At 49.7% G+C, this 24,218-nt stretch overlaps 8 protein-coding genes across 8 annotated transcripts; 3 read left to right on the forward strand and 5 right to left on the reverse strand.

Annotated features, from left to right (window-relative positions):
* The first annotated feature begins 25 nt into the window (after positions 1-25).
* P174DRAFT_393232 (NACHT and WD domain protein) lies at positions 26-5,341 on the forward strand. Its single transcript, XM_024823584.1, has 3 exons — positions 26-224; positions 304-1,216; positions 1,272-5,341. Exons 1-3 carry the CDS (start codon positions 222-224, stop codon positions 5,063-5,065), a joined length of 4,710 nt encoding a protein of 1,569 aa, XP_024680363.1. The 5' UTR covers positions 26-221; the 3' UTR covers positions 5,066-5,341.
* A 118-nt stretch (positions 5,342-5,459) lies between these two features.
* P174DRAFT_248448 (putative G-patch domain protein) lies at positions 5,460-8,167 on the forward strand. Its single transcript, XM_024821452.1, has 7 exons — positions 5,460-5,593; positions 5,696-6,015; positions 6,153-6,228; positions 6,280-6,482; positions 6,534-6,594; positions 6,645-6,991; positions 7,042-8,167. Exons 1-7 carry the CDS (start codon positions 5,464-5,466, stop codon positions 8,071-8,073), a joined length of 2,169 nt encoding a protein of 722 aa, XP_024680364.1. The 5' UTR covers positions 5,460-5,463; the 3' UTR covers positions 8,074-8,167.
* On the reverse strand, positions 8,087-8,954 carry P174DRAFT_443750 (uncharacterized protein). Its single transcript, XM_024827907.1, has one exon. It carries the CDS (start codon positions 8,789-8,791, stop codon positions 8,261-8,263), a length of 531 nt encoding a protein of 176 aa, XP_024680365.1. The 5' UTR covers positions 8,792-8,954; the 3' UTR covers positions 8,087-8,260.
* Positions 8,955-9,767: 813 nt separating this feature from the next.
* On the reverse strand, positions 9,768-12,748 carry P174DRAFT_514194 (DUF3433 domain-containing protein; the record flags this gene model as incomplete). The annotated part of the gene is made up of 5 exons (XM_024832064.1): positions 12,365-12,748; positions 12,223-12,312; positions 10,374-12,188; positions 9,918-10,352; positions 9,768-9,896 (listed from the first exon to the last, which is right to left on the reverse strand). Exons 1-5 carry the CDS (start codon positions 12,386-12,388, stop codon positions 9,768-9,770), a joined length of 2,493 nt encoding a protein of 830 aa, XP_024680366.1. The 5' UTR covers positions 12,389-12,748.
* Positions 12,749-14,549: 1,801 nt separating this feature from the next.
* Positions 14,550-16,118, reverse strand: P174DRAFT_505800 (uncharacterized protein; the record flags this gene model as incomplete). The annotated part of the gene is made up of 3 exons (XM_024831280.1): positions 15,724-16,118; positions 15,311-15,666; positions 14,550-15,245 (listed from the first exon to the last, which is right to left on the reverse strand). Exons 1-3 carry the CDS (start codon positions 16,031-16,033, stop codon positions 14,550-14,552), a joined length of 1,362 nt encoding a protein of 453 aa, XP_024680367.1. The 5' UTR covers positions 16,034-16,118.
* A 1,320-nt stretch (positions 16,119-17,438) lies between these two features.
* Positions 17,439-18,089, reverse strand: P174DRAFT_422925 (uncharacterized protein; the record flags this gene model as incomplete). The annotated part of the gene is made up of 3 exons (XM_024825088.1): positions 17,439-17,735; positions 17,791-17,883; positions 17,943-18,089. 3 exons carry the CDS (start codon positions 18,087-18,089, stop codon positions 17,439-17,441), a joined length of 537 nt encoding a protein of 178 aa, XP_024680368.1.
* A 2,093-nt stretch (positions 18,090-20,182) lies between these two features.
* On the forward strand, positions 20,183-20,933 carry P174DRAFT_248555 (uncharacterized protein). The gene is made up of 2 exons (XM_024821453.1): positions 20,183-20,220; positions 20,291-20,933. Exon 2 carries the CDS (start codon positions 20,498-20,500, stop codon positions 20,858-20,860), a length of 363 nt encoding a protein of 120 aa, XP_024680369.1. The 5' UTR covers positions 20,183-20,220; positions 20,291-20,497; the 3' UTR covers positions 20,861-20,933.
* Positions 20,934-21,095: 162 nt separating this feature from the next.
* Positions 21,096-23,793, reverse strand: P174DRAFT_462291 (glycoside hydrolase family 55 protein; the record flags this gene model as incomplete). Its single annotated transcript, XM_024830112.1, has 6 exons — positions 21,096-21,848; positions 21,903-22,379; positions 22,432-22,797; positions 22,854-23,275; positions 23,333-23,613; positions 23,663-23,793. 6 exons carry the CDS (start codon positions 23,791-23,793, stop codon positions 21,096-21,098), a joined length of 2,430 nt encoding a protein of 809 aa, XP_024680370.1.
* Positions 23,794-24,218: the final 425 nt, after the last annotated feature.

A 24,218-nucleotide genomic window follows, 5' to 3' on the forward strand; every position in this document is an offset into this window, starting at 1 on the left:
GTTAATCCTTCTTATCACCCCAATGCCTGTGGGTAACTAACCAGGGCTGTGGAGCTACTGGATCTAGTACTGTTTCTCCGCAGAATGGTTCACGTAACACGACGAGCCAGCGAGCTCCCATGAATGGCGTAGAGGACTTCATTTCGATTTCCTCCGATGTCTGAAACTGGGACAGGGCACAATTCTGGGCCAAAGTAGTTAAGAGACAATGCCGCAACAGGATGGTAAGCTTTTCCGACCCACAAGTCCAAGTTTTACGACCTTCAGTACCTCTGCTGACCCAGATTGGTGGATTCGTTCAAGAGTTCGCATCGGAAAGGGAGTGAGGTTTTTGCAACGAGCATCTTAAGTTACAGCACTGTCGCAACGACCGAAACCGATGTCGAAAGCAAATTTGCCACAGAAGTCAGCACTGAAGAGCTCCGAGGACCCCTAGGATTGAATCTTCTGTTTTGTCCAGAACAACCTCTCATCGATTTGATATTCGTTCATGGTCTCGGAGGTGGTTCCAGAAAAACATGGAGTAAGACAGCTACTGCTTCGCATTACTGGCCAAAGGAATGGCTTCCTAGGGATCCCGCGTTTAAGAATGCTCGGGTGCACAGTTTCGGATATGACTCGGACTGGATCAAGGGTAAGGATAATTGCCTGGACATCTATCACTTCGCCCGATCTTTGTTGGGCGAATTGAGTACCTCACCCCATCTGCACAATGCAGATACACCAATCATTTTCTTCAGCCACAGCATGGGCGGTCTGGTCATCAAAAAGGCGTTTTTGTTGGCAAAGCAAGATGCGACAGATCGCTATCTGGTCAAAAGAATTCGTGCCATGTACTTCCTCGCGACACCTCACCGAGGTTCTGATTCTGCGAAGCTCCTAAGCAATATCCTCAATATCGCGTACTCGTCGCGTGCCTACGTCTCAGACCTGAAGCGTGGATCGGACGCTATAAACCTGATTAACGACGAATTCCGTAGGCATTCGGAGGATATAGATCTTTGGTCATTTTACGAAACACAAAAGCTCAGCATAGGTGTCTTCCGTGTGCTGATCGTTGATCCCGACTCGGCTACACTTGGATATCGCGAAGAGAAACGAATACCGTTGAACGCTGACCATCGCTCTATATGTAAATTCGAAGCGCCAAGCGATCCAAATTATATACTCATCCGCAATGCACTCGCTTCCACAATCAACAGTGCCACGGAATCAGGTATGAGTATGATCCGGTCCCAAATCTCGCAAGCAGCTGGCTAACTTGAACGCAGCGCTGAAATCGAAGGAGAGGCTACTCCGGAGCAATATCAAAGATCTGAAAGAATACCTAGCCGTGTCCGACAAGTTAGAGGACGACTTGATACTCGTTCAAGATGCTCGCTTGCCGGGGACTTGCGAATGGATACAATCGAAGAAAAGTTACCTAGAGTGGCATGACAACGACAATGCTGCACGTGTGCTTTGGCTCTTCGGAAAACCTGGGTCTGGCAAGTCCGTACTTTCTGGATACCTGGTTTCTCAATTACGCATGAAGCATGAAGCATGCAGCTTCTTCTTCTTCAAACACGGGGAGAAGTCCAAATCACGGCTTAGTGCCGGCCTTCGATCTCTCGCTTTTCAAATGGCTTGCGCAAACACTGAGATTCTGCAACTACTTCTTGGAATGCGTGAAAGCGATGTAAAGCTCGACGGTCATGAGGACCGTATTCTCTGGAGAAGATTGTTCACATCTGGGATCTTTAAAACAAAATTCCATCGACACTATTGGGTCATTGATGCTCTCGATGAGTGTTCGAACCTGTCCTCTTTCTTCGAAATTGTGCTTGGCCAGCTTGATTCCTCAGTGCCGCTGAGAATTCTGGTCACAAGCCGACAAACTTCTGAAATCGAAAGGTGTATTACAATGTTAGGACTTAACCAAGTTCGAACGGAGCTTATTTCAACTGCGGACTCGAAGAATGATCTTGAATCACTTGTTCGAGCGAAAGCCAGTACCCTGATTGTTAGAACGGAGGCTGATCGCGCTGCTCTGGCGGAAAGAATTCTAGGGAAGTCTCAAGGATCCTGGCTTTGGACTGTCTTGGTTCTCAATGAGTTGTCCGACTCACATTCGGAAGAGGAGATCCGCCAGGTCCTCGCCGAAGTGCCCAAGGACATGGAAGATCTTTACTTGAGAACACTAGATTTGATGTCGCGAACGACACGAAGCAAGAGGCTGATTAAAGCTATCCTTGCCTGGGCTACAACCGCAACGCGGCCTCTAACTGTGAAAGAGCTTGAAGTGGCTTTGAAACTAGATATCAACGATATATTTCCTAGATTGCGGGAAAGCATAAGTGCACTGTGTGGGCAGCTGGTGGCCGTTGATAAGTTCGACAGAGTCCAGATGGTGCATGAAACTGCTAGGGAATTTCTGTTGAAAAACAGCTTAAATTCAGACTTCGCGATTGATCAAACCGATGCTCATACGCGTATCGCAAGAGCTTGTCTTGCATACCTTGTAGGGGACGAGATGAGGCCACCCAGGACCAATAGGCGAGCCATTTCAAGGCCCCCAGCAGACAAACGAAGCGAGTTCTGTGACTACGCTTCCTTACAATTCTCTTATCACCTAACAAAGGCAAATCCACTAGCAGACGACCTTCTGACTTTACTTGACAAGTTCCTGAAGACCAACATCTTTTCATGGATCGAACTTATCGCTAGAAGTAAGAATCTCATGCCACTCATCCGCACTGCGAGGAACCTGAAAGTTTATTTGAATGCCTGCTCCGGTCGGCGGTCACCGCTCGCGATTGAATTCCAAAGGGTGAGAGGATGGATAACGGACTTGATTAGAATTGCTGCAAAGTTCTCAGATCCTCTCATCAGCCTACCGTCGGCGATATACTCGCTGATACCCCAATTCTGTCCCATAGAATCGACGGTTCACAAGACTGCAAGCCCCGGACGAAAGGTCTCTGTTACAGGAACTTCAAACGCTTTGTGGGATGATCGGCTCTCTTGCATTGAGTTCCATCAAGGCCAAACTAGCGCACTCTGCCACGGACATGAGTTTTTTGCGGTAGGGTTGAGTACCGGTCAAATATTTATGTACTACGTGACGACTTGTCAAGAATACAAGAAGCTTGATCATCAAGAGGCGGTTCAGTTCCTGCAGTTCGGAACCAAAGCAGAGTTACTCGCCTCATGTGGGTTGAAGAAGGTCTTGGTATGGGACTTTCGAAACGGTCATATTCTTTACAGTTTCGACGTGCCGGTTAGGCCTATAGGACTTACATTCGACGAAGATTTCCTGGTTATTCCAACGTACAAAAATTACTTGGCATCTTGGGACCTGAAAGACAATGGCGCGAGACAACCAGACAGGCCGTGGAATGACACAGGCGATGACAAGTGCTCGCGGTCGAGGCGAGTCCCAAGTGCGATCTCGATCTCGTTCGGACATAGAATGCTCGCAGTCGCATATAGTGGGCGGCCGATTGCTCTCTGGGATCTTGAAGAGGATGCTTATTATGGTTCTTGCGGCAAAAAACTTTCTGATGGTGAAACGAGCACGCATTTAGTGACAGCCCTGGTATTCAACCCCAACCCAGCCATTGGTCTACTTGTTGCATCATACCTCGATGGTGAACTTGTTCTTCTCGACCCATTTGACGATCAAATTCTGGAAAGTCATCGGGCGAATTGCCACACGCTCGCTTCCAGTCCAGACGGACGCCTGCTTGCAGGAAGTGCTGGATTCGGAGCAATTCAGATATACGAATTCGATACTCTCACATTGCTCTATCGAGTCCAAGCGTCCAGTCTCCACATAAAACAGCTGTCTTTCAGCATCGATAGCCTGCACTGCATCGACATTAGAGGATCACAATGCAATGTCTGGGAGCCGCCGATGCTCCTTCGGAGTTCAGTCAGTGATGACACGAGCGAAAACTCGTCGCAGTCGTTCCTAGAAGCGATTGCCACGGACACCAAGGTTAAGATCAGCGCTATTGCAGTGAGCTGTGAGAGAGATGTTGTCCTATGCGGCCGGGATGATGGATCTGTCTCCTTGTACGACGCAAGAACAGGATCTAGGAAGCTTGAAATCTGCCGTCACAACTCCTCCGTTCGCATCTTGGAATGGTGGACTCAATATGACTTAGCTATCAGTGTTGATATATCAAACAAGATACTCGCCTGGAATGTGAGAAAGTCGGCACAAGGCGAATGGGTTGTCGAGAGAATGGCATTTCAGTCCCGACTGGAATCTGGCAGTTCCATCATTCAATTGCTCACGTCGGAAGCAATTGGCAAGTTCATCATATCAACACGTGAATCAGATCATCTGTGGCAAGTTGATGGCAAGGAGGAGGATTCACGAATATACACCGATAGGCTAGGCGTGCGAAAATGGGTGCAGCATCCAAGCTCAGCACATCACGCAATATGCTTCGAAAGTACAGCTGCCCGAGTGTATACTTGGGATAAGTGGCTACAGGTTCTATCTGTGTCACTTGACATCAGTGTGCGGGAGCTGGAGTTTAAGAGCATCAAACAATTTGCGTTCCGTAGTGCAAAGGGCGTTCTCATGCTCTCCGAGTCAGGTGGCCCTGCGAAGATTCAAAACCTATATCTTCTGAACGCACAATCCTTCGAAGCCAACAAAAAAGCCAACGTCAAGGAAGTTGCCGCAGTATCACCAGGGTTGGACGACGCTCTAGCGCCATTATCAATAGACGAAGGTCAAGACGTTCAAGAAGGGGACTCTCTGGTTTCACCAGTAAAACCAAGACTCGCTCTTCTGTCACAGAGGGTTGCACACGTTATTGGAATCTGCGAATCCAGCAGACTGGTCTTCCTCGATACTGGCTCCTGGGTCTGTTCTGTGGGACTGGAAAATCAAACATCTGATATAACATCGTACAGCAGACATTTCTTCATCCCGTACGACTGGGTCGCGGGGTCGCGGGACGTAATTTGCGCCGTCCTTCGGCGGGATATCTTCTTTGCACGCAATGACGATCTCGTTATTATCAGGGGTGGATTCGATTTTACGACAGAGATTGACCTGCAGGAGTAAACCAATACAACGTTTAGGTCAGAAGCGACGGGCATGGTTGCGGTAGCTCGTTGCTGGAAAATGTCAGCATTGCAGTATTCATGGAAGGCAAATGGGACCACGCAACAACAGGACTATTCGGTCTCTGATTCCACTGACTTATGGACTCTATGAGTATGTAAGGCCGGTCGTACTTTGTTCGTATCAAGCCTATTTTTGTATCAGGCTTAACAAGCCATGATGCGTTGTCTATCGTCTGCGAAGGAAATATATAGTTCTAGTCCTCTCCCGTTTGGGAAGTATAAGCGACAGTTAAGATCAGAAGGCGGTCTAGGATTCTGCCGGATATCTGAATGTATCTCCGTCACTCGACATTTCCCTTCTCCAAGTCTCCATCACAGTTTTGTTGCGGTGTCACCATGTCACATTTCAATCCGGAAGACAGCAGATTTCCTCCGGGATCCTCTCATCGTCCTTACCCGCGCCGTGACGATCGGGACGGTCGTATGTACGATGATCGTTCGCCTTCCCGATCACGATCGCCTGGCGGTAAACGCTCTCTTTCCCCACATGATATCAAGCCGAAGGCTTTATAGAGGCCATATGTTCCTCTGCAGACAGAGATTTACTAACAGTGTTCTCTGCGTGAAGAAGGCCAGCGCTCTCCTCCGCGAGGTCCAGCTGCAGATCGGCGACGCGATCCATCCAGAGACCGACTCGATTCACGACCTCGTTATCGAAGTCGCGACGCCGATGATTATCGTCGGCGACCCTCTAGATCACCGCCACCGCGGCGCGGCAGACCGGCCTACAGAGATCGTGACCGCGAGGGGTATCGTTCACCCGGATACAGTCGGAGTAGAAGCCACAGTCGCAGCCGCAGCCCTCGTCGTAGTCGACAGCCTTACCACGAAAAGGAAAGCAGAGAAGTCATGATGGACGGGTTGCCGGTGGATATGGCGGAAGAAGACGTTGGAAAACTCCTTCCCCCCTTGAAGTTCCATTTCTGGAGTTTTAGAGCTACGCTCCATGTCACAAACACGTCCTTGATGGCAAGAGGCTGAGATGTGCATGTCACCGGGTCTGCTCCGGTCGACGTGTTGAACAGATTTCGAATGAGCTCAGAGACTTTTACTATGTCGAAGGTCTAGAAGAAGTTCGGGTGATCCGTGACCGACAAACCAGTTTGTTCCCCTTATGTCGCAATTTGCGCGCAAATGTCTGATTTTGTACAGAAAAATCACGGCAACTTGGCTTCCTCAGGTTTAGAAACCTTGACTTTGCACGCGACTTTATGGACCGCAACTTCCCATCGATCTATCTGCACGGACCTGATACCCTCAATAATGACAAGGGCACCAAAGTCCGCATCGCCTATAGTCGTGAGAGAGAAGATCGCGCTCGTGCCAGGGCCGACGGTGACTGGACCTGCAAAATGGTGAGTTGATTGGGCCGTTGCAAATCTAGCAAGTGATCTTACTTGTTACAGTGCGCTATCGTCAACTACTCGACTCGCAATAAATGCTTCCGATGCCAAGCGCCCCGGCCTGGTAAGTCGTTCCGTCGGTCTGATATAGGGCGAGTTTCTGACAGGGCGCAGAGGCTGGCCCGGCTGGTCCACCTGGAATTGCTGCTCCGAAGGTTGAGAACAACGGCGACAACGATGCGGCTCCAGACAATCAACCTTCGCAGTTTCTTCTTTTCCGAGGGCTAGAGTCTTCTGTCACCGAAGAGCTCCTTGCAAAGGGCGTGGCTAAGCTCTACCGACCTACTCCCGGCTCGGGTGGACCTTCGGAGAACCAAAGGAAGGGGGCCAAGGTGGCTTCCACCACCGGTGATTCCAATCTTGGGGCGAGAGATGGCTCTATTCGCCGTGTCCTACTGGTTAGAGATCGCAAAACCAACGAGAGCTGGCGCTATGGATTTGCGGAATTCGCCACTGTTCAGGTACGTTTGTTATGATCGTCATGTCTCGCTTAAGCTTACTGTTGTTGCAGGATGCCCAAGCGGCTGTTGCGCGACTTCATTCATTCGAGAAATTTACCATCTCCTCAAAGCCTGTTCTTGTAAGCTACATACACGCTGGCGTGTTTGTACCTGTTATCAATCCTTCGGCGAGCACGGACCGGTTCACCTTCAGTCCCCTCAGTAACCCATCCTTGAAGCTTATGTACTGGGACGAGGAGGCATACGTGAAAGAATTGACAGTGTCAACTGCTGAGTTGGACAACAACCAAGTGTCGACCGCACAGGGCCAAGCCGAAGGCAAGAGTACGAAAGATGCAGAGAAGGCAAAGAAGCGAAAAGCAGACGCCGCCGCAAGCGCAGCGTCCAAGAAAGTCGCCGTCCCCTCCCATCTGCAGTTCTGGAGTAATCGCCATGCTGAGCTGCATGGCATTCAGAAAAAGGACGCAGAGGAGAAGGGAAGCGACGGTGGCGTGGAAAGCCGTGGATCACCGGCCGACGCTGCGGCTCCTCCCACACAATCCTATGCTGATTTGAATCGGAATTGCTGCTACCTGTGCATGCGGCAATTCAAGAGCTCGGCTGAAGTCAACAGACACGAACGGCTCAGTCAGCTGCACCGTGATAATTTGCAGAACGACGAATTGAAAAACAAAGCAATGGGCAAGCTCATCAAACATGGCATCGTTCAGTCTACCCCCGAGTACAGGGACCGTGCAAGGGAACGTCGAAAGGCGTTTGGCAGCTCACGAGCGTCGACTAAGGCCAAGCCAGCTGCGCCGAAGGAGGAAGACGAGCCACCGGTGGAGACAACATCGAAGGGTGCGTCGCTCCTCAGTAAGATGGGCTGGTCAGCCGGCTCTGGGCTGGGAGCTCAGGGTACGGGCATGACCGCGCCGATAGCCACAGAGGTATATGCGCAGGGAGTCGGACTCGGTGCGCAAGGAAGCAAACTAGGTGATGCGGTCGAGGAAGCGGGACGCAACACACGCAACCGGTACGATGAGTTCCTGGAGAAGACGAGGCAGACAGCGCGGGAGCGATACGAACGTATGGAGAAATAGTTAGACAGACCCAGTGTAATAATGTAAGCTGTACAACCTGATGCAAGTTCATGATTCGTGATATGACTACTAGTATACAAGAGCTGAGGATGACGTTTTTCACTGTACATTTTCTTCTAAACCCTCTCCTCTCTTCTACTCTACTCCCCTTTCCCTTCAGCACTTCCCGCTTCCTTCTCCTTCTCCTTCAACTCCACCCCAAACTTCTCCCCAACACCTTAGCAACCCACTCCTCCACCTCCTTCTCCACCTCCTCATCCCGCACCGTCCCCGTCCCCATCTCCTTCTTCACATACCGCCGCATATCCTCCACGCTATTGATATCAAGCGCATAAAGCACACCACCCGTAGCCATCATCGCGAACGAACACACATTCAGCGTCGCGAGGCTCAGCGCCTCGAAGGCGTCCCCTGCGCCGTTGACGGGCGCGCGGTGGTACACCGACGACGTCCAGTAGGGCGGTGTGGAGGCGAGGACGCGCTTCGTGAACGCGCGGCGGGTGATGAGCAGCGAGAGGGTGAAGAAGGTTACACCGCCGAAGAGGAGTTTGAGGTTTGTGAGGGGTCTTTGGGGTTGCAGTTGCGTCTGTTGCGGTTGCCGTTGCGGTTGAGGCTCGGTTGATCCGGAGATTGAGTCCTGTTGGGAGGGTGCTGCATACGTCTTCTTTGAGTCTGTGGTTGGGTTTGGGCTGGAGCCCCAGTTGAAGAAGGAGAGCATGGTGTTAAGCTGAGGCGTTTTGGTGGTGTGGTGGTGGTGACTTGCTTAGATGAAGTTGATGGTGATAATTTTATGCCGGCGTTATGCACAGTGAGATAGATTTGGCGCAAGGAGAATGAGAGAAGACTTGGAAGACGGTGGTGTTAAGGAATAGCTGTTGGACGGATCCTGATTAATCCCTCAAGGCCGGAGATACATGCGGAGTTGATATTTGCTGAGGTCACGTGCTCATTTGCTGTGCCTGGAGCTGATTTATTCAATCATTCCAAGTCCCTTAAAGGGATTCGGCTTATCGTGTTTGGATTCTAGTAATACGCTATGTGTACAAATAAAGCTCCCCATTGTCAGCGAAGCAGGGCTACCCCGATGAAGCATCAAAAGCGTATATCAGCAACCCGCTGAAATCCATGCCAGTTGGTCACCGCGTAAACAGCGCCCTAGCAGAGACTATTCACGGGCACACGATCCGGTGAGACTGAGGACTCATTTCGACGGACAGTATCTCATCTTATCAAGAGAAGGTGGAGAATTAGACAGGATGTCGCTTCAAGTTTATCATATTGTGTTTGTGTTCTATAGCTGTACAGCTGGAAAAGCAATAAACGCCTGTACAATGCCATCGAGGTGGAGTGTTGTTGTTTTGAAACGAATCAAATCAAAGAGTATTTTCAGAACCTGAGTGAAACATAGCAGAATATCACCGAAACAAAATGGTATTAGAAAAGGCAGAAACGAGGCGCTAATATCAGGAAAAATAAGAAATATGTCGTCGCCTTTGAGCATACATCATCGTCGTCATCATAAGTCAATCGTTTCAATATCATCGTAATTAATTTTCTGCGTGACATCGTCGCGTTGTCGTCGTTCAATCGTAAGCGGATCTCTGAAATGCTTCGTAGGACAGTCATGTTTCATGGAACGTATCGTTGCATAAGTAACAGCATCGAATCTGCCGTCGAAAAACGGAATAGGACAATCAACTTTCCATCTTTCCAGTTGTAATTAGCATATCGGACCGTCCAGGTCGTTGGAAACGGTCTATTCCGAGATGCTCTTTCCCATCACGCCCGACATAGATCCCGAAGCCGTACACTGGATATTCCCTCTCTCCCGGGGGCGCTGTCACTAGTCGAGTGACAAGATCGGTCTTGCTTCTGGGTTCGCGGAGGAGCTTATCGGCAAGGAGCGGGCTTTGGTAAAAGAAGCTGATTTGGTCTGCTAATGTGCTGATGTCGTGAGGAAGATATCTGTATCTGCGGGGCCATATACACAAGGAGGATACGGTGTATAGAGCGCAAAAGGCAACCAATGTATAGAAAGCAGGCATCAGTGCAGCAATCCGTACTTCTTCGTGCGAGGGATACCAGAGGGCAATGAAGACGCCTCCAGCCAGTATAGGGAGAGCTGCGGACACAATGCTCATCAGAGAGATCCACGCCACTTTGTAGTGCGCATTCAGAATAGCTTGCACTGTCACCTGAAGAGGAAAGGCTGCAGGATATTCTAGCAATAGAGTTTGCTCCGCTCGAGCGCCATCTGGAGAGGACAAAGTGGCGTATGGCTGCAGTGCACGGAAGTAGACATCGATCGGTTGCCAGGAGAGGAACAGAATATTACCGATCAAGGCAGGGATAAAGCTGTACAAGAAGTTTGAGGATGAGAAAGCGCCCGTCGAGGGCAATGTTGGTAGCCGTGGAGGAAATCCGCCTTTAATGGCATCGTGGATAAAGCTGACGAGGACGAACGCAATAAAAAGCGCGCCGATGATCACCGACCAAGCGACTACGAAGGTGTCTTTGAGAAACCACGGCGCCCAGCGGTAACGGACAGATTGGGAGTATAGTTGCTGTTCAAAACCGTCGGCCGCATGAGTGCTTCGTCGCTCGATATCGAAGGAGACCCTGGAGACCAGTGGTTGCTTCTCACGGCTCATCTCTGGTCGATGCAGAGATGGATTCCGTATCGGAGCATCAACCTCGGCAACTCCGTAGAAGACCTCAGCACGGTTCGATACCTGCCAATAGCCTAGGCGGAGGACTCTGGGCCCAAGTGCACTTCCGACATCCGGCAGTGTCTCGGAATGTTCAAAGTCATGCAGAATGTTGGATCGCTGGATGACAGGGATCAGGTCAGCCAGACTGACAGGATCCCACATCAGTCCAGACCGTGTCCGCATAAAGCGAATGAGAAGCGCCGCCAGTCCAAGAGCAAGTAACGCGTAAACGGCCACGATTGTCCACCCGACAGCTAGGACAGCATTCCATCGCCACTGCCCTTCGCCATTGATTAGGTGCCACTTTGCTTGGAAGAAACAGCTGAGGAGCGGGATGATAATGAGGTTCGAGATCCAAATCGTAAGCAGAGCAAACCCGGCTAAGGGCTCTCCATGCCTGAAATGCGACCAGTCAGGTAGCAGGAAGTTGCGTGACAGAATTGGTAGCTTCTGTATCACGCGGTCCTGTAGCGTCTCCGATGCCATGATTGCAAATGGCATGACGCGGTATACAGCCGCCTGGATTACAAATGTCCAGATGGTGATAACCGCTGCCAGAATCTGGGGTAAAAATTGAACCACGAAATACCGTGAGCCTCCCTGTCCATCGTAGTCCCAGATTCCTTCATGTCGCTGAGACCAGACATTGCAGAAGACAACCCCGGCAATCATGAGCAGGCAAGAAAGAATGGTCAGAGCCAGTGCCCATGGCCGTAGAACAATAGGCACAAAATTCAACGGGGGATAAAGCAGGTTATTGTCCGGAGGGTCGACCGCAACAAATGCCTCCGGATCAACCGAGTTCTGTGGCGACCTTTCTGGCGGACTGTGTTGGTGTAATCGTTCTTCTCGAGGTCGTAATGGACTGCCTTTAAGCTTCGAGGGACGGGTAAACTGGCCCAGAGCTGCATCCCACACGAGAGGCTGTGGCGGATAATCGACACTTGCGCCCGAGGACTGCCTCGATAAGCTCGGCTGCTCATCTTCCCGCGTGAGCTGATTAATGGCGAACCGAATGTAGGGCAAGTCGTCCGTCCCGGGAGTCGGTGAGCGACCGGCATAGCTATCGTTTAGTACATGTCGAATGGATTCGTCGGACATGCCCAGTCCGCCCTGCTCGAATCGAGCTGGACTGTGGCCGGAGGGAGGAACATTCCTGTTTCGGGACTGTTCCGGAATGGAATGTTGTGATCGAGAACCAGCCATATTGGCGCCTAGATGCGTTCGAGATAACGCGGGAGATGAAGCGTTGGAGACAGGGTGGGAATTCGGCGTAGCATACCGCTGGACGGTGAGACGACTGTCCGAGCTTGGAGTTCTAGAACTGGACGTTGTCGTACGATCCGAAAGGGAGTAGTAATCGTCCGACGCAGCAATTGACTGTTTAGATTCAGAACGGAACAGCTGTGGTCTGCTTGCTGCGATGAATGGTCAGCACCCTGCAGAGCCTTTTATGTTGCCTGGCAGCTACAGAAGGAGTAAGGGTAAGAGGAAGAGCGAGAGCGCGAATATGATAGATCAAGCTTGCCTCCTAATTTCTTTTTTCCTTTTCACTTACAGCTGACAGTCCTCAGACTCACATTTCCCGACCCCGGGACATTCATGACGGGAACCGCTGCAGACAACCGAAGAATGTATGCGGTGAGCTCACCTTCACATGGATGACCGGAGTCAGAGAACGATATGCGAGGGAGAAAAATGATAATTCATTGATTGTCATGGGATGAGGAGGCTGTCATGTCTGTATTGTGGATACTGGGTTGGGTGGTTGGACTCTGGAGTCAATGAGCGACTTCCCAGCCTCCTCATCCCAGCCACCTGTAGAGGCAACCGATCAGGATTCAGGAACAACAGATTAGAATCTGACATGGCTCAAGCTGGTTGGAAATTTAAAAACAGCAGATTGCCTGTGGTTGGATGCATTATTATAGCGGCATGATGAATTAGGTTTCAATTGCCTTGCTGCTGTGTTGTTTTCTGGTTGATAACTGATGACGACGTTGTTGTTGTTGTCCAGCTGACCGAAGCCGAGTCTTTGCCCGAAGTGGGTTGCGGGCCTGCGGCCCGATCCAGTCAAGTCCACAACACCATAAAGGCTTATTATATCATCGTCTATTTTGTCGATTTCAGAATTATGTACACAGTACGGAGGACAGAAATGAGTCTCGTCTCGAGGAACCTCGAATAAGCACGATTTGATGGGCTTTGAGAAAAGGGCGGACAAGTGTATATCTGTCCGGTCCTGAAGCTGGGGGATCAAAACCCCCTAACCAACGAGTGTGAAATGGTTCTAGCCATGAGAATGTAACATGACCAAATACACAGTTAAATGAATCTATGTGCTAGGATTGACATGAATAAACATTATCCAGTGCTGTTACTGGTTCTATTACCAGCCCTATAACTTATACAGCAGCCTAAACTTAGTATGCTAGCTACCCAGAGTAGAATCCATCTAGGTTAATACTATTATAGGCATAGAGAGTGCTAGCATAGAGCCCCCAATATCGGTACATGCAAGCGCGAATTTGTTGGGTGGTAAGGAGCGATCCCGCCTCCGTATAGTCTCCGTAACTGCCTCAGTTCAGCGGATAGTTCCTGACGATATAACAAAGTCAGCGATCCGGTCATCAGTCCGCCATGATAATGATTTGACGACTTACAAGCGTTTATGTCAGCTGGACTGACCAGTTCCTGCCGTCCGTTATAGCTGGTTTGTGTTCCAGATTATCTGCACAATGTAGCGTTGCCTACCATAACAAAGTCGAACTCGACATTGTATTGTAAGTCATGGTGCGATCCAAGACATCAAGTTATTGGACAGCTGGACCGTTCCCCCTTTCATCGATGAGTGCTTCAATATCCAACTAGGCAAGAGGAACCAGTCAACTGGAAGTTGTCATTGGAACTCTTTAATTTGCGGTCCGATACTTGAATATTGATCAGAATCCAGATTCAATAAAGATGGACCAGATGGGATAGCAGAGAAGCAGATGAAGAGTGGGATATTTGGGCGAGTTCAAGATCGACTACCTGTAGTCTCTGCTCCCTCGGTGCACTGAGGGTCTTCGGTACTACCCAAAGGTAATGTTCTCACATCAAGATTCCAGATTGATTGGCGGGTCCGTGGTGAGAACTGCATTGCGGCTGGCCTTAGCAAGTAGTACATATTCTGGTTAATGCACCAGTGGTTTAAGAGTCAGCGGCTCTCGAAGAGGTTATTGGTACTATGGTTGCCGCATGGAGTGTGTTGCAAGTCTACGTCATATTTATTCAAACTTTAGTGCTAATATTCCGCTCGTTCGAGAGGGTGGTAGGACAAGAGATAGGATATAAAAAGGGTTATGGTGGCGATAATCACATACATAAAGAAGCTCATCTTAGCTTCACCTGTCGTCCATTAACGGACAGGTTACTGGACTCCAGCACCACGATGAGGTGTGAGCTTGTCGCTGGAGGCCTGGAGTTCAGACTCAGCTGAGACAACCAGGCACCTACTAAGAAGGTAGGATTTCAGCCGCGAGGACTGGTGCGCGTATTTTCAGCGCTGGCAGTAGAGGCAGGGCTCATCCGCCAGAGGAACGCATTTTTTCAGCGCGGGCAGTAGAGGCAGGGCTCATCCGCCAGAGGAGCGCATTTTTTCAGCGCTGGAAGTAGAGGCAGGGCTCATCCGCCAGAGGAGCGCATTTTTCAGCGCGAGCAGTAGAGGCAGGGCTCATCCGCCAGAGGAGCGCATTTTTTCAGCGCTGGCGGCAGAGGAAGGGCTCATTCCTCGATGATAGAGGACGGAGGGGATGATTGGCCAGGAAGACTCGGGGATTGCGGCACGGGCCTGGTGAAATAGTCAAGCCAGTCATCGGAGTCTGCATCCGACTCATCCTCCAGGTCCTCTGGTTCTGCGCTACCCCTTAAGGCAATCACACGATTCATGATCCACTGCATTTCAAGGAGCCGAGTATCTGGGAGGGGATGAGTCTGGGGATCATGCGTCTCAAGCGTGATCTCTTCACCAGAGACGAGTGCATGATCGTTGATGACATTATGCAGACCAACTGCATATTCTTTTGGGCGAAAATCTGGGGGAAGTTGTGGGGGAACAGTAAATGTAACCCCTCCTTGATGGTCATGTTTTTTCAGCCACCAGAACCTCAGTTTGAGCCACTTCCCATCGTCATCCTTGGCAACAGGCTCAAGAGCAAAAAGTGCCCTTGTGTGTAGCTGATGTGCGTCTATGCTGAGCAATATGAAATTTTCAAGCTTTTCAGTCTTGGAGGCATCTCCATAGACAGCATCATGCCACTCATTCACCCTTTCATCACTCCAGAAAGTTCTCAGTGCCAGGAAAAGCCTTTCCACACCCTTTGTTTTCTCATTGCTCAGGCAATATGGGTACAAATAGCATGATTGGCAGATGTCTTTGTTGAATTTCGTAAGAATGCAGACTTTGTCGCGCTCCTTACACTAGGATACCGCGTGGTTAGCGCTAAGGCAGTTGCAATAGATTCTGGCGGGAAGGCATAACTTACTGCTTCCGCGACGGCTTTATCGCGTTCCTTACAGTAGGATAATGTGGTTAGTGCTAAAGCAGTTGCAATAGATTCTGGCGGGAAGGCATAGCTTACAATGTGCCCGAAGTCTTCGTATATTTTAGGCTTCTTCGCCCCTTTGGGCGTGCCCAGAGGTTCGCCTGGCCTTTGCCGCGATGTATCAGGACTACCTGCTATTTGGACAGACAGGGGTCGCGGAGTTGAACTGGGAGGCCCAGATGTCGAATCGCCGGCCCCGAGGGGAGAGGAAGACGGGAACAAGGGTGGAGCCTCCTTGATTGGTGTCTGTGGAGCAGATGGAGCCCTTGAGTCAGGTTGGTTGTCCTTTTGTTGCCCTGAATTGAACACGCGGTTAGGCATGCATAAATGATAGAGACTGGATGGTGGCTTACATTTTTGACCTATTCTGCCCTTGGTCTCAATGCGACAGAGCTTGTCATAAAGCTCAAAAGGCTCATACAGCCCATCATCCGGGAGATGTCGATCAACCAAAAATCGTAGCTTCTCCATGTCAGCAAGCCACAAGCACGCATAAGCTGTTTTGAACTTTCTTATCGTATCGAGTTCAGATTTCAACGTGTTCAGTCCATCGGCAATCTTGTTGATCAGCTTGACACGCTCAGGATCCTCGAAAAGAGCACCGGGCGGCGGAACGCCGGCAGCACCCTCGGAAGAAGAACCTGGACGGCTTGAGCTGTCCATACTGATGATACTGATGATATTGGAGCAATTGATAGTAAAAGATTCAGTGAGATTGAAGCTTCTGATTCTGCTTTGATTGATCTTGATCCAGCTGTTACAGGATGCTCAGAGAAGTAGAAAACTTTCCATGTGTTGACATACGTAACATTGACTCAATCAGTACGGTCACATGACCACGGTTTCAAATTTATGCAGGCCCCCTCCGCACCAGAAGTAGTTAGACTGGCCGGAAACGGCTGGAGCAGACTAACAGTACCAATGGTCCCAGAACTCAAAATTAAGGTACGAACTACGAAGTAGAGAGGGCAGTCTAGAACGAACTGAAAATTATTGGTAGAGCTCCGCCACACGACATTCAACTAGACCTCCTAATTGAAACAATCGCATATTAATGTCGACACAAGTATCACAGTCAATTCCTTAATTACCAAGCCCAACGTGGCCTGTAAGCCTTGTGAGTCTTTGAGAATCAAGAACTCATTGCATTCCGGGCAGAGACCTAATGGAGAAGTTATGCAGTATGATCAGCTGAGGCAGGCATTTTTTACCTTTTCCTTTTCTGTTTTCTGTTCTTTAACCGTCTCTTGGCCAATAGTGGCTATCTTCTGCCCAGATGAAAGAAACTTACATCGACTAAAGTACCTTATGGAAGGAAGTACATGCCATGATACATGCAGGCATCTTCAATTATTGTCACATCACTAGAGCAAGCCCAAAGAATTTATGACATTTTGGAGGTGTGCCTGCTTATGAATCCGTAGATTAATAAGGGACGACAACACTACTTGAAAGTGAAGGTTTTGTCTTCATTAAAACCAGTGGTCGGACCAACATAAAAGATAATTGGAAGTAGTATGAGCAGATTGAAGGTACCACGGATTTGCTTAGATTGCCAAAGCGAGACGGGAGTTAGGCATTAATTGACTAAACAAAATGCAGGCGTACTCTACAACATACTCCAGATGCAGCAAGAAATATACACACTCCGAAAAGCTTTACAGATGAGAGTTTTGAACTCTAAGACTACACCACGAGAGTAAGAAATCTGTTTTCAGACATGAATTAAAGACGTTAATTACATATGAGAGTAAGCTCATCTTAGCTTCGCCAGTCTATAGTCATACACTGGTTACTAGACTCCAGCACCACGGTGAGGTGTGAGCTTATCGCTGGAGGCCTGGAGGCCATCAGAGATGACGACCAGGCACCTACTTGCGCAGGATTTTTGTCCAAAAATTAGTGTGGATGACACATTGCAGTGCCATAAAAGGTAATCATGACGCATCGCAGCGCCACCGAGGGTAACCAGGACACATTGCAGTGCCGTCAAAGGTAATCACGACGCATTGCAGCGCCATCAAAGGTGATGATCACACATTGCAGTGCAGTCATATTAAAGAATCTCTCACTGAGCATTCTTTTCAGCCTCGAAGTCCATTTGCTCCGCCCATGACGCTCCCTCGGGAGGTTCCTGAGGAGCCGGCCGTAAGTGCTGGGGGTGCTGCTCTTGGGGAGACTGCTGCTGGTGTCCCAGCTGCTCCTGCACCTGCAGCGCCTGCACCTGCTGCTGCTGCTGCTGCCGCTCCCGCTCTGCGAGCCGACGGGCCGTGCGACGTTGCCTCGAGTTTATACGAGGGTGCTGCTGCGAAGGGCCCAGGGGATGGCGACGTCTGCGGCCACTTTGAGTAGCAATTTCCCTTGTCTAATGCAAATCCATCAGACTGAACGGCTTGTAATCTTGGGAGAATTAAACGCACCATTGCCATGGAAAGATTGGTGAAGACAACACCATAAAGACGGCAGTTCTCCATGGTGTGTCCCTTTTTGCCACAAGCCCGGCACCGCTTCTCCTATTATGAAAAGCCAAGAGTGAGTAAATTCTACGGAAGATGCCGCTCCATGGACATACCGTCTTATTCCTCTTCTCCACGACCGGCTTGTCCCTTGGGGGACGGCGACCTCCATTTCCCTTCCTGGGACGCTTCCCACCGGAGCCAGATGCTCCTTGTGGCGCATGCATGGATGCAGCAAGACCGGATTTGGCCACCGTAGACATATCAGATAAGTGTGCTTGTTCAGCGTACTATCGTTATGAATATTGGTGACGAGGAAGGAAAGGAAAGAAGAAGAAAGGAGAGAGAAGGGAAGAGGAAGAGAAAAATTTTCTTTTACAACTGCTAGTGTTGCTCAGTGGTCATTCACGATCACCACGTCTTCCTAAAAGGGAATGGTGAGATCATGCCTCCCACGATAGAATGCTTTCATGCACCTACAGAGAGCTATATTGTGCCTTAAGTAGACTTGTTCGAACGTTAAAGAACAAGACCTTAACATGATCCAATGACCACAAAGTACTGATTCATATAACTTCAAAGTAGCAACAGGAGCTGGCTCTCAGGGCCAACCGCGACCTCCTGTCTTGACGACCACTTCATAAATCGCCTTCATTGCCATGTTCTTGTTACTATTCGGAAGAAGCTTATGTTTCACTATGACGCTGAGGATACTTTCGCTGATAGCCTCCTTTTAATCATCCGGAAGAGACCTGGTTTCCAACAGCGCCCCATCAGCCATGCTCGTGTTCCGGATATTGCACGCTTTGACACCTTCAAGTATCATTCGCAAACGTAGACCAATTAGCATAGATACTACCTGTCACGTAGAGGACTGACCATCAAGTCCTGCAATGCTCCCGCATAGGTACCGATCGTCCAGCGAGGCCAATGCTCCTTTTGCCTATGACCGTAACTCGTCTACGACGCTTATGAAGTAGCACAGAGCGGATGACTCTCATAGGGCCCAAGTACATCGTTCCTATCTAGGCGTATGCTTCCTCCCAGAAGGAGGTCTCAACATCTTCAAGGTAGAGTGTCCGCGGCCGGGGACGTGGATGTACGTGCCTGACTGCTCGGTAGCATTAATGCAAGATACGTTGTTGGGATCGTTGACGCCCAGCTGATTCCTTGTAATCTTTCCCACAAGTTCGAGAGTGTGAGACTGGTTGCGCATGATGGTGAAGGCATTATGGCCTCTTATTAGTGCGAAGCGGGCAGAGGGAGGCAGGAACCGGGGGAGCAGCTGGTTACGAACCACGCCTGATTCTTTTTAACGTCTGAGGAGGACATTCTAGCAAGTTAGAAAATGATTGACTCTGAGTTCTGCTACATGTGATGTTGTTTCTGCCTGGCATGGACTCATTTTACATATCAAGGATCGCCGTATGTGGTGGTAGGCATATGGAGATAAGACAACAGAGGACGTGGCTTTAGTCACGAGGTGGATCGATTTAAGATAAAATGCGCTGGTTTTGTTCTTGATTAGGTCCATGGCATCTGTCAGCAAATGCTTGCCTTGAAGCTGCTTATTGAGCGTGCTAAGCTTGCATCAAACTGGTTACCGATTCAGTGAAGATTGCATGGAGTTCTGAAGGTTCCATAGTTTGTGCCTCGAGCTGAGTCTATGGGATGAAGCCTGATGATAGATTTTTGGAAGCCATAGCTTCAAAGCGGAGCCTAAATGGCCGTCATTTTAGGTCAGGGAAATTGCTACAGAGCCAAAACAGTGATGGACAAAGTCACACGTAGTATGAGTACTTCTTTGGCTAGAATTTGGAAGGTGGGAAGACTGTCTCTTTTGAAACACCAAAAGATGGAACATGAAATGGTCTAAGTTCTGGGCCTCCCTTTTACTGCATGATTACAAGGTGATATTTCCTCTGAAATCGGACACTGGCATATAAATGTTTCTGGCGGCGATGATGACGGCGGCACAGTTCTGGAAAAGCTACCAAATAGGCTGCTTATGAAGATTTTCCTCGTCTTGACAAGGTACCCGTGAGTTTTCCCCGTGGCAAAGACTCGCTCATCAATTAGTGACTCTGATATCTCGTAAGCTTATCAATCATCTTCAGGGTAAGTTTGACTCTAACTATATAACCTGCGGACGATTGCTATATCCGTGCTACAAAATGGCGCCAGTATTGATTGATCGAACTCACTATCTCGTTGACTAAGGCAAGGATCCCGCTCCAGCTCAGCAGCCTCAGCCCAATACGTCCGGTCTCGCCATTCTTATCCCTGAATCTGCTTAGTCTTATCGATTCCATTCGATTCAGTTGTCTGATCGTTTCCAATACTTAGCAAAACGGGCCTTCAGCTATCTTAGGGGCAGGGAGTTATGCAAGACCAGTGGGTTGAGGCTTTCGAGCAGCTCCGCGAGCACGGAAAGCAGATGCAGACTGAGACTGACCGTGACTAGCCACCCATTCGGAACACCAGGACCAAAAGGAACGTCCCGATGAAAATGCAGTCGACTGTTCCAGGCGATTCGGTGAGACAACTCAGGACAACCACGTGGAGACTACCGACCCCAATCATCAAGCGAATCCCGATTCCCAGACCGATCTCATCGATTTTCTACGACGCGTCTGTTCTCGAGTAACGACCGCGAGACCAGAACAGGCCCATGGGATGTTACAACAGTTGCTGGAACAACACAAACGCAATCACGAAGAGTCGTGGCTACGCATTCTGGGGGCTCATAACGGCCGGAATTACTGTTACTCTGTTGGCCGGCCGAGCATGTCCATTTCAAAATGCCTCATATTCCTTCAGCACGAGCATTCTCTACAAGGAAGCAATCTCACACTGGTACCAAAATTCAGGAAGAACTTACACTTTCGCAAGCTCACACCTCTGGCAATCCCCGCAACGGAAGGTACTCCCACTCAATATAATCAGGGAAGGTATGCAGTCTAGCTTAAGAGAACAAGAAGAGAAAGGGCTTCTCCTATGCGTCTGTCACTCCATCGCTCCAATGTTTATTTGACCCAAATGCCTAAAGACGGGTGTCAACAGTTAGACCTTGCAAAGGTGCTGGCTTCATGACTCGGTTACAGCACTTCTTATGAGCTCTTAGTCAGTAGCCTTGCAAGCTTCCCATAACTACGATATGGCATATCTCAAGTCTGTATTGCTCAGTAGACATTATCTATAACTAGTAGCTCTCAATTTTATATGTATAAGCCATGATCACATCACCCCAATGTATATACCCGTTGCTTTCATGAATTGTACAAATACGCCGCAATGGCTCCTCCCCATCCACCGGCATTGTCACTTTGCTTTGCTATGGGTGTATTGCCATTGAGCACCATGTTCGTGGTGCTTTTGGTGTTGGTCCCGTATAGATACAGCGAAGAGGAATCCACGATGCGAATTGCGTTCTGCTGACAGTCCCCCTGGCAGCCTTGTTTGTTATTGAAGAACACCCAGTTGCACCCGCCATACAGGAAGAGATTGGACGAGCTTCGAATTAGCTCAAACAGCGCCATTCGGCATGTTGCGTCGTTGGCAGCGCACTCGGAGTAGTCGGGATCGCTTGCGATGAGACTCTGATCCCATGGCGCCGGAGCAAGGAGGTTACCCGGTCCTTGCCAGTACGGCGATTCGCTTTGTTGGAGAGCTGAGAAGACATTCCGCGCGCGTTGGAAGTTGTACTGGTACAGAGTGTTGTGCTCAAAGCCTGTTCCCACCAGCCATGTGGCTTTGTTCGCTTCTACCAGCAGGCCGCGGCCGGTTGCGATGGTCTGAGCCTTGCTACCGTCGAGGTCATGGTCTGCTGTCCATCCCCACATGTTCTCGATGTAGGCTGACGATGTGCTGGTGAGACGCAGCAGTCCCCATGCCGCTCGGCAGTCTGCCGGACCTCCTTGACATTTGGTCTCGACCAAGCTGCCAGCAGCACCCCCAATGCGGAAATGGGTGTTCCAAAATCCGACGTCCCCTTGGCTATTGCCCGCAATATTCACTTCCGCCTAGAGATATGGGTCAATCGAATATTCAGAACGAGTGTCAGGAGACATACGCACCACCTGGCATCCGGGCAACACATCAGCTACAGTAAACATCATATCGCTCACATGGAGTACTCCGATATCCCCCGGATACCCAAAGCGAGCCATAGGGCGGACTGCATTAATATCAGTGAACTTGCTGCCGGACGCGCTGATGGCCGAGGCATAAGCGTCCCCAACAATGCGAATGTTAGCAGGAACGAAGATGGTGTCCGTGACGATGTAGGTGCCGGCCGGAAAGTAAATGACTTTGCAGTCACGATTCTGAGCCAGAATGTCGTTGATATTCTTTGTGTCATCGGTCACGCCATCCCCGTATACCGGTTTATCAGAAACTGTTTTGATATTCAGGACTTGTTCGGCAGGAAATTCGCTGTATGTCGGCGGAGGCATTATGAAATAGTTCTTCCCACCCGCCAGAAGGTCGGCTACTCGTTTGGTCACCACAGTTTGGCCTTCCACGTGGTTTTTATTGGCGTTACCAGCGGAGTACTTGGGATTTGTTAGTTCAAACCCCCTATTCCTAAGTTGAGTAAGCTCTTACCAAGTTGCCATGCACCCAAGTGTCCGGCATATTCCCACTAAGCACCGGATTGTTCCCCAGACTGACAGTGGTGCCAGAATTCTCCACATTTTCCAGGATGATCGCATTTCCAGCGCCCCCAGCGTTGCTAGATATGACTAATGAGTTCAACCCAGATCCCTTCGAGTCGATGATGGTCAGGGATCCGGAGGTACCATTGGCGTCTATTCCAACATTCCCGTTCTCGAACCGGCATCCGAGGAACACAATGTTCGTTCCTCCAGCCACCACACCGGTGGACGTCCCACTAAAAGTGAGGTTCTTAAAAACCCATTGTTGTCCATTGAGTTTCATCCCAATCGCGCCCCCATTGAAACGCAGGTCATTCTGCAAATCGATGGCACGTTAACAGACATTCAAACTCTATATCGAAGAGTACCCACCACAATAATGTTACTGTTGTAGTCGTACTGAGTGGTCAGCCCGACGTGTGCATTGGAACCAGTGGGCATGTTGAACACCACATTAGTCAACTGCGTCGCCTGACTCACTGTCCAGTCAACCAGCGCGATGGTTCGTGCTGGGTCGACACTGGTTGATTCCAGAATCACGTTCTTGATGCCGATATAGAAGTTGTTTGTGCCCTCGACATTTGGGTCTTTCGCGAAAATAATATGGTCATCGCGGAAATTCGGTGCTGCTTTTAAAACCGGTGGATTTGTCGGGTCCCCGACCAGGACGGTACCCACGAAAAACTGCAAACTGCTCCTCATCAGGTAGATGCCGCTGGGAAGATACACGATTGCTGGTTGACCAGTTGTGCCCATGCTCCGAGCATTGCGCTTGGGACCGTTGGATGCCCCTGCTGTTCTGAATTTCAGCATGTGATGCTCTGCTTGGAATTTTGAGGAGGCCGTAATACCTTCTATAGCATTTTGAATAGCACCAGCTGCGTCATTTTGGCCGGTGTTATCGGCGCCGAAATCTTTGACCACATTACGAAAGACTGGGTAGTTCTTCTTCACATCCGTGCTCAGAAACGAGGATTGGCCGTTGTGGGCTATCTTTTCGTACCAAAATCCTGATGAGCCGGCCCCTGCGGCTGTACAAGATGAGCTCTGTTGATTTGGTTGGTGGGTAACATTTGTAGCAGGATTGTGCCATGATCGTGGAGTGTCATCCTGGACTGTGAAAGGGATTCCACTGCTCAAGTCAGCCTGGATAAGTAAAGGTTGAACACAGGGAAATGTACAGTAGCTGAGGAACATATGTTAGAGGTGGAAAGTAAAAGTCTCCAGATTCCTCGTCCAGCGCTGTTGCGCAGATGCGTGTCGGAAGAAGGAATAATGCTAATACACAGACAAACGCAGGAAAAGACGCCATGTTCAGAGCACCTTGTCTTCAGAGGAAAAAAAAAAAAAACAAGCGAGGGAAGAGGAACAGCTGGGACCGCTTGGACTCCCATAGGAATAAGATGTCGTGGCTGAACAACTGTAGAAGGAGAAGAGGAAAAGACAGGACGATCTCCCCAACTTAGCAAGGACGAGATCGGGCAGTGGAAGCACAAAAGCACACAGATGAAGTAAAATAATGATATGTGGCATTAGATCTTGGTAGACTTGTTTATGTCGCTCGACCCATACGGCAAGTTGGTCGAGCATATTTGGGTGCGGGTCCCGGCAGGGGCAGGTCTACTGGATTCCGCGTCGCGATGGCCACCCTTAACTGGAATTCTCCTCGGGGTTTAGGAGAATCTAGTACATTGACAATCGAGAAGAGAGACATGGCCGCAAGTCCTAGCACTGGCG

The sequence above is a fragment of the Aspergillus novofumigatus genome (genome assembly GCF_002847465.1).
Source record: "Aspergillus novofumigatus IBT 16806 chromosome Unknown P174scaffold_6, whole genome shotgun sequence".
NCBI lineage: Eukaryota > Fungi > Ascomycota > Eurotiomycetes > Eurotiales > Aspergillaceae > Aspergillus > Aspergillus novofumigatus.

Coding starts and splice junctions, on each gene's coding strand:
- P174DRAFT_443750 (XM_024827907.1), bottom strand. CDS start 8,791: ATGCTCTCCTTCTTCAACTGGGGCTCCAGCCCAAACCCAACCACAGAC.
- P174DRAFT_248448 (XM_024821452.1), top strand. CDS start 5,464: ATGTCACATTTCAATCCGGAAGACAGCAGATTTCCTCCGGGATCCTCT. Junction 6,483..6,533: donor GTGACTGGACCTGCAAAATG/GTGAGTTGATTG, acceptor TACTTGTTACAG/TGCGCTATCGTCAACTACTC. Junction 6,595..6,644: donor ATGCCAAGCGCCCCGGCCTG/GTAAGTCGTTCC, acceptor GACAGGGCGCAG/AGGCTGGCCCGGCTGGTCCA.
- P174DRAFT_248555 (XM_024821453.1), top strand. CDS start 20,498: ATGGGATGTTACAACAGTTGCTGGAACAACACAAACGCAATCACGAAG.
- P174DRAFT_393232 (XM_024823584.1), top strand. Junction 1,217..1,271: donor CAACAGTGCCACGGAATCAG/GTATGAGTATGA, acceptor ACTTGAACGCAG/CGCTGAAATCGAAGGAGAGG.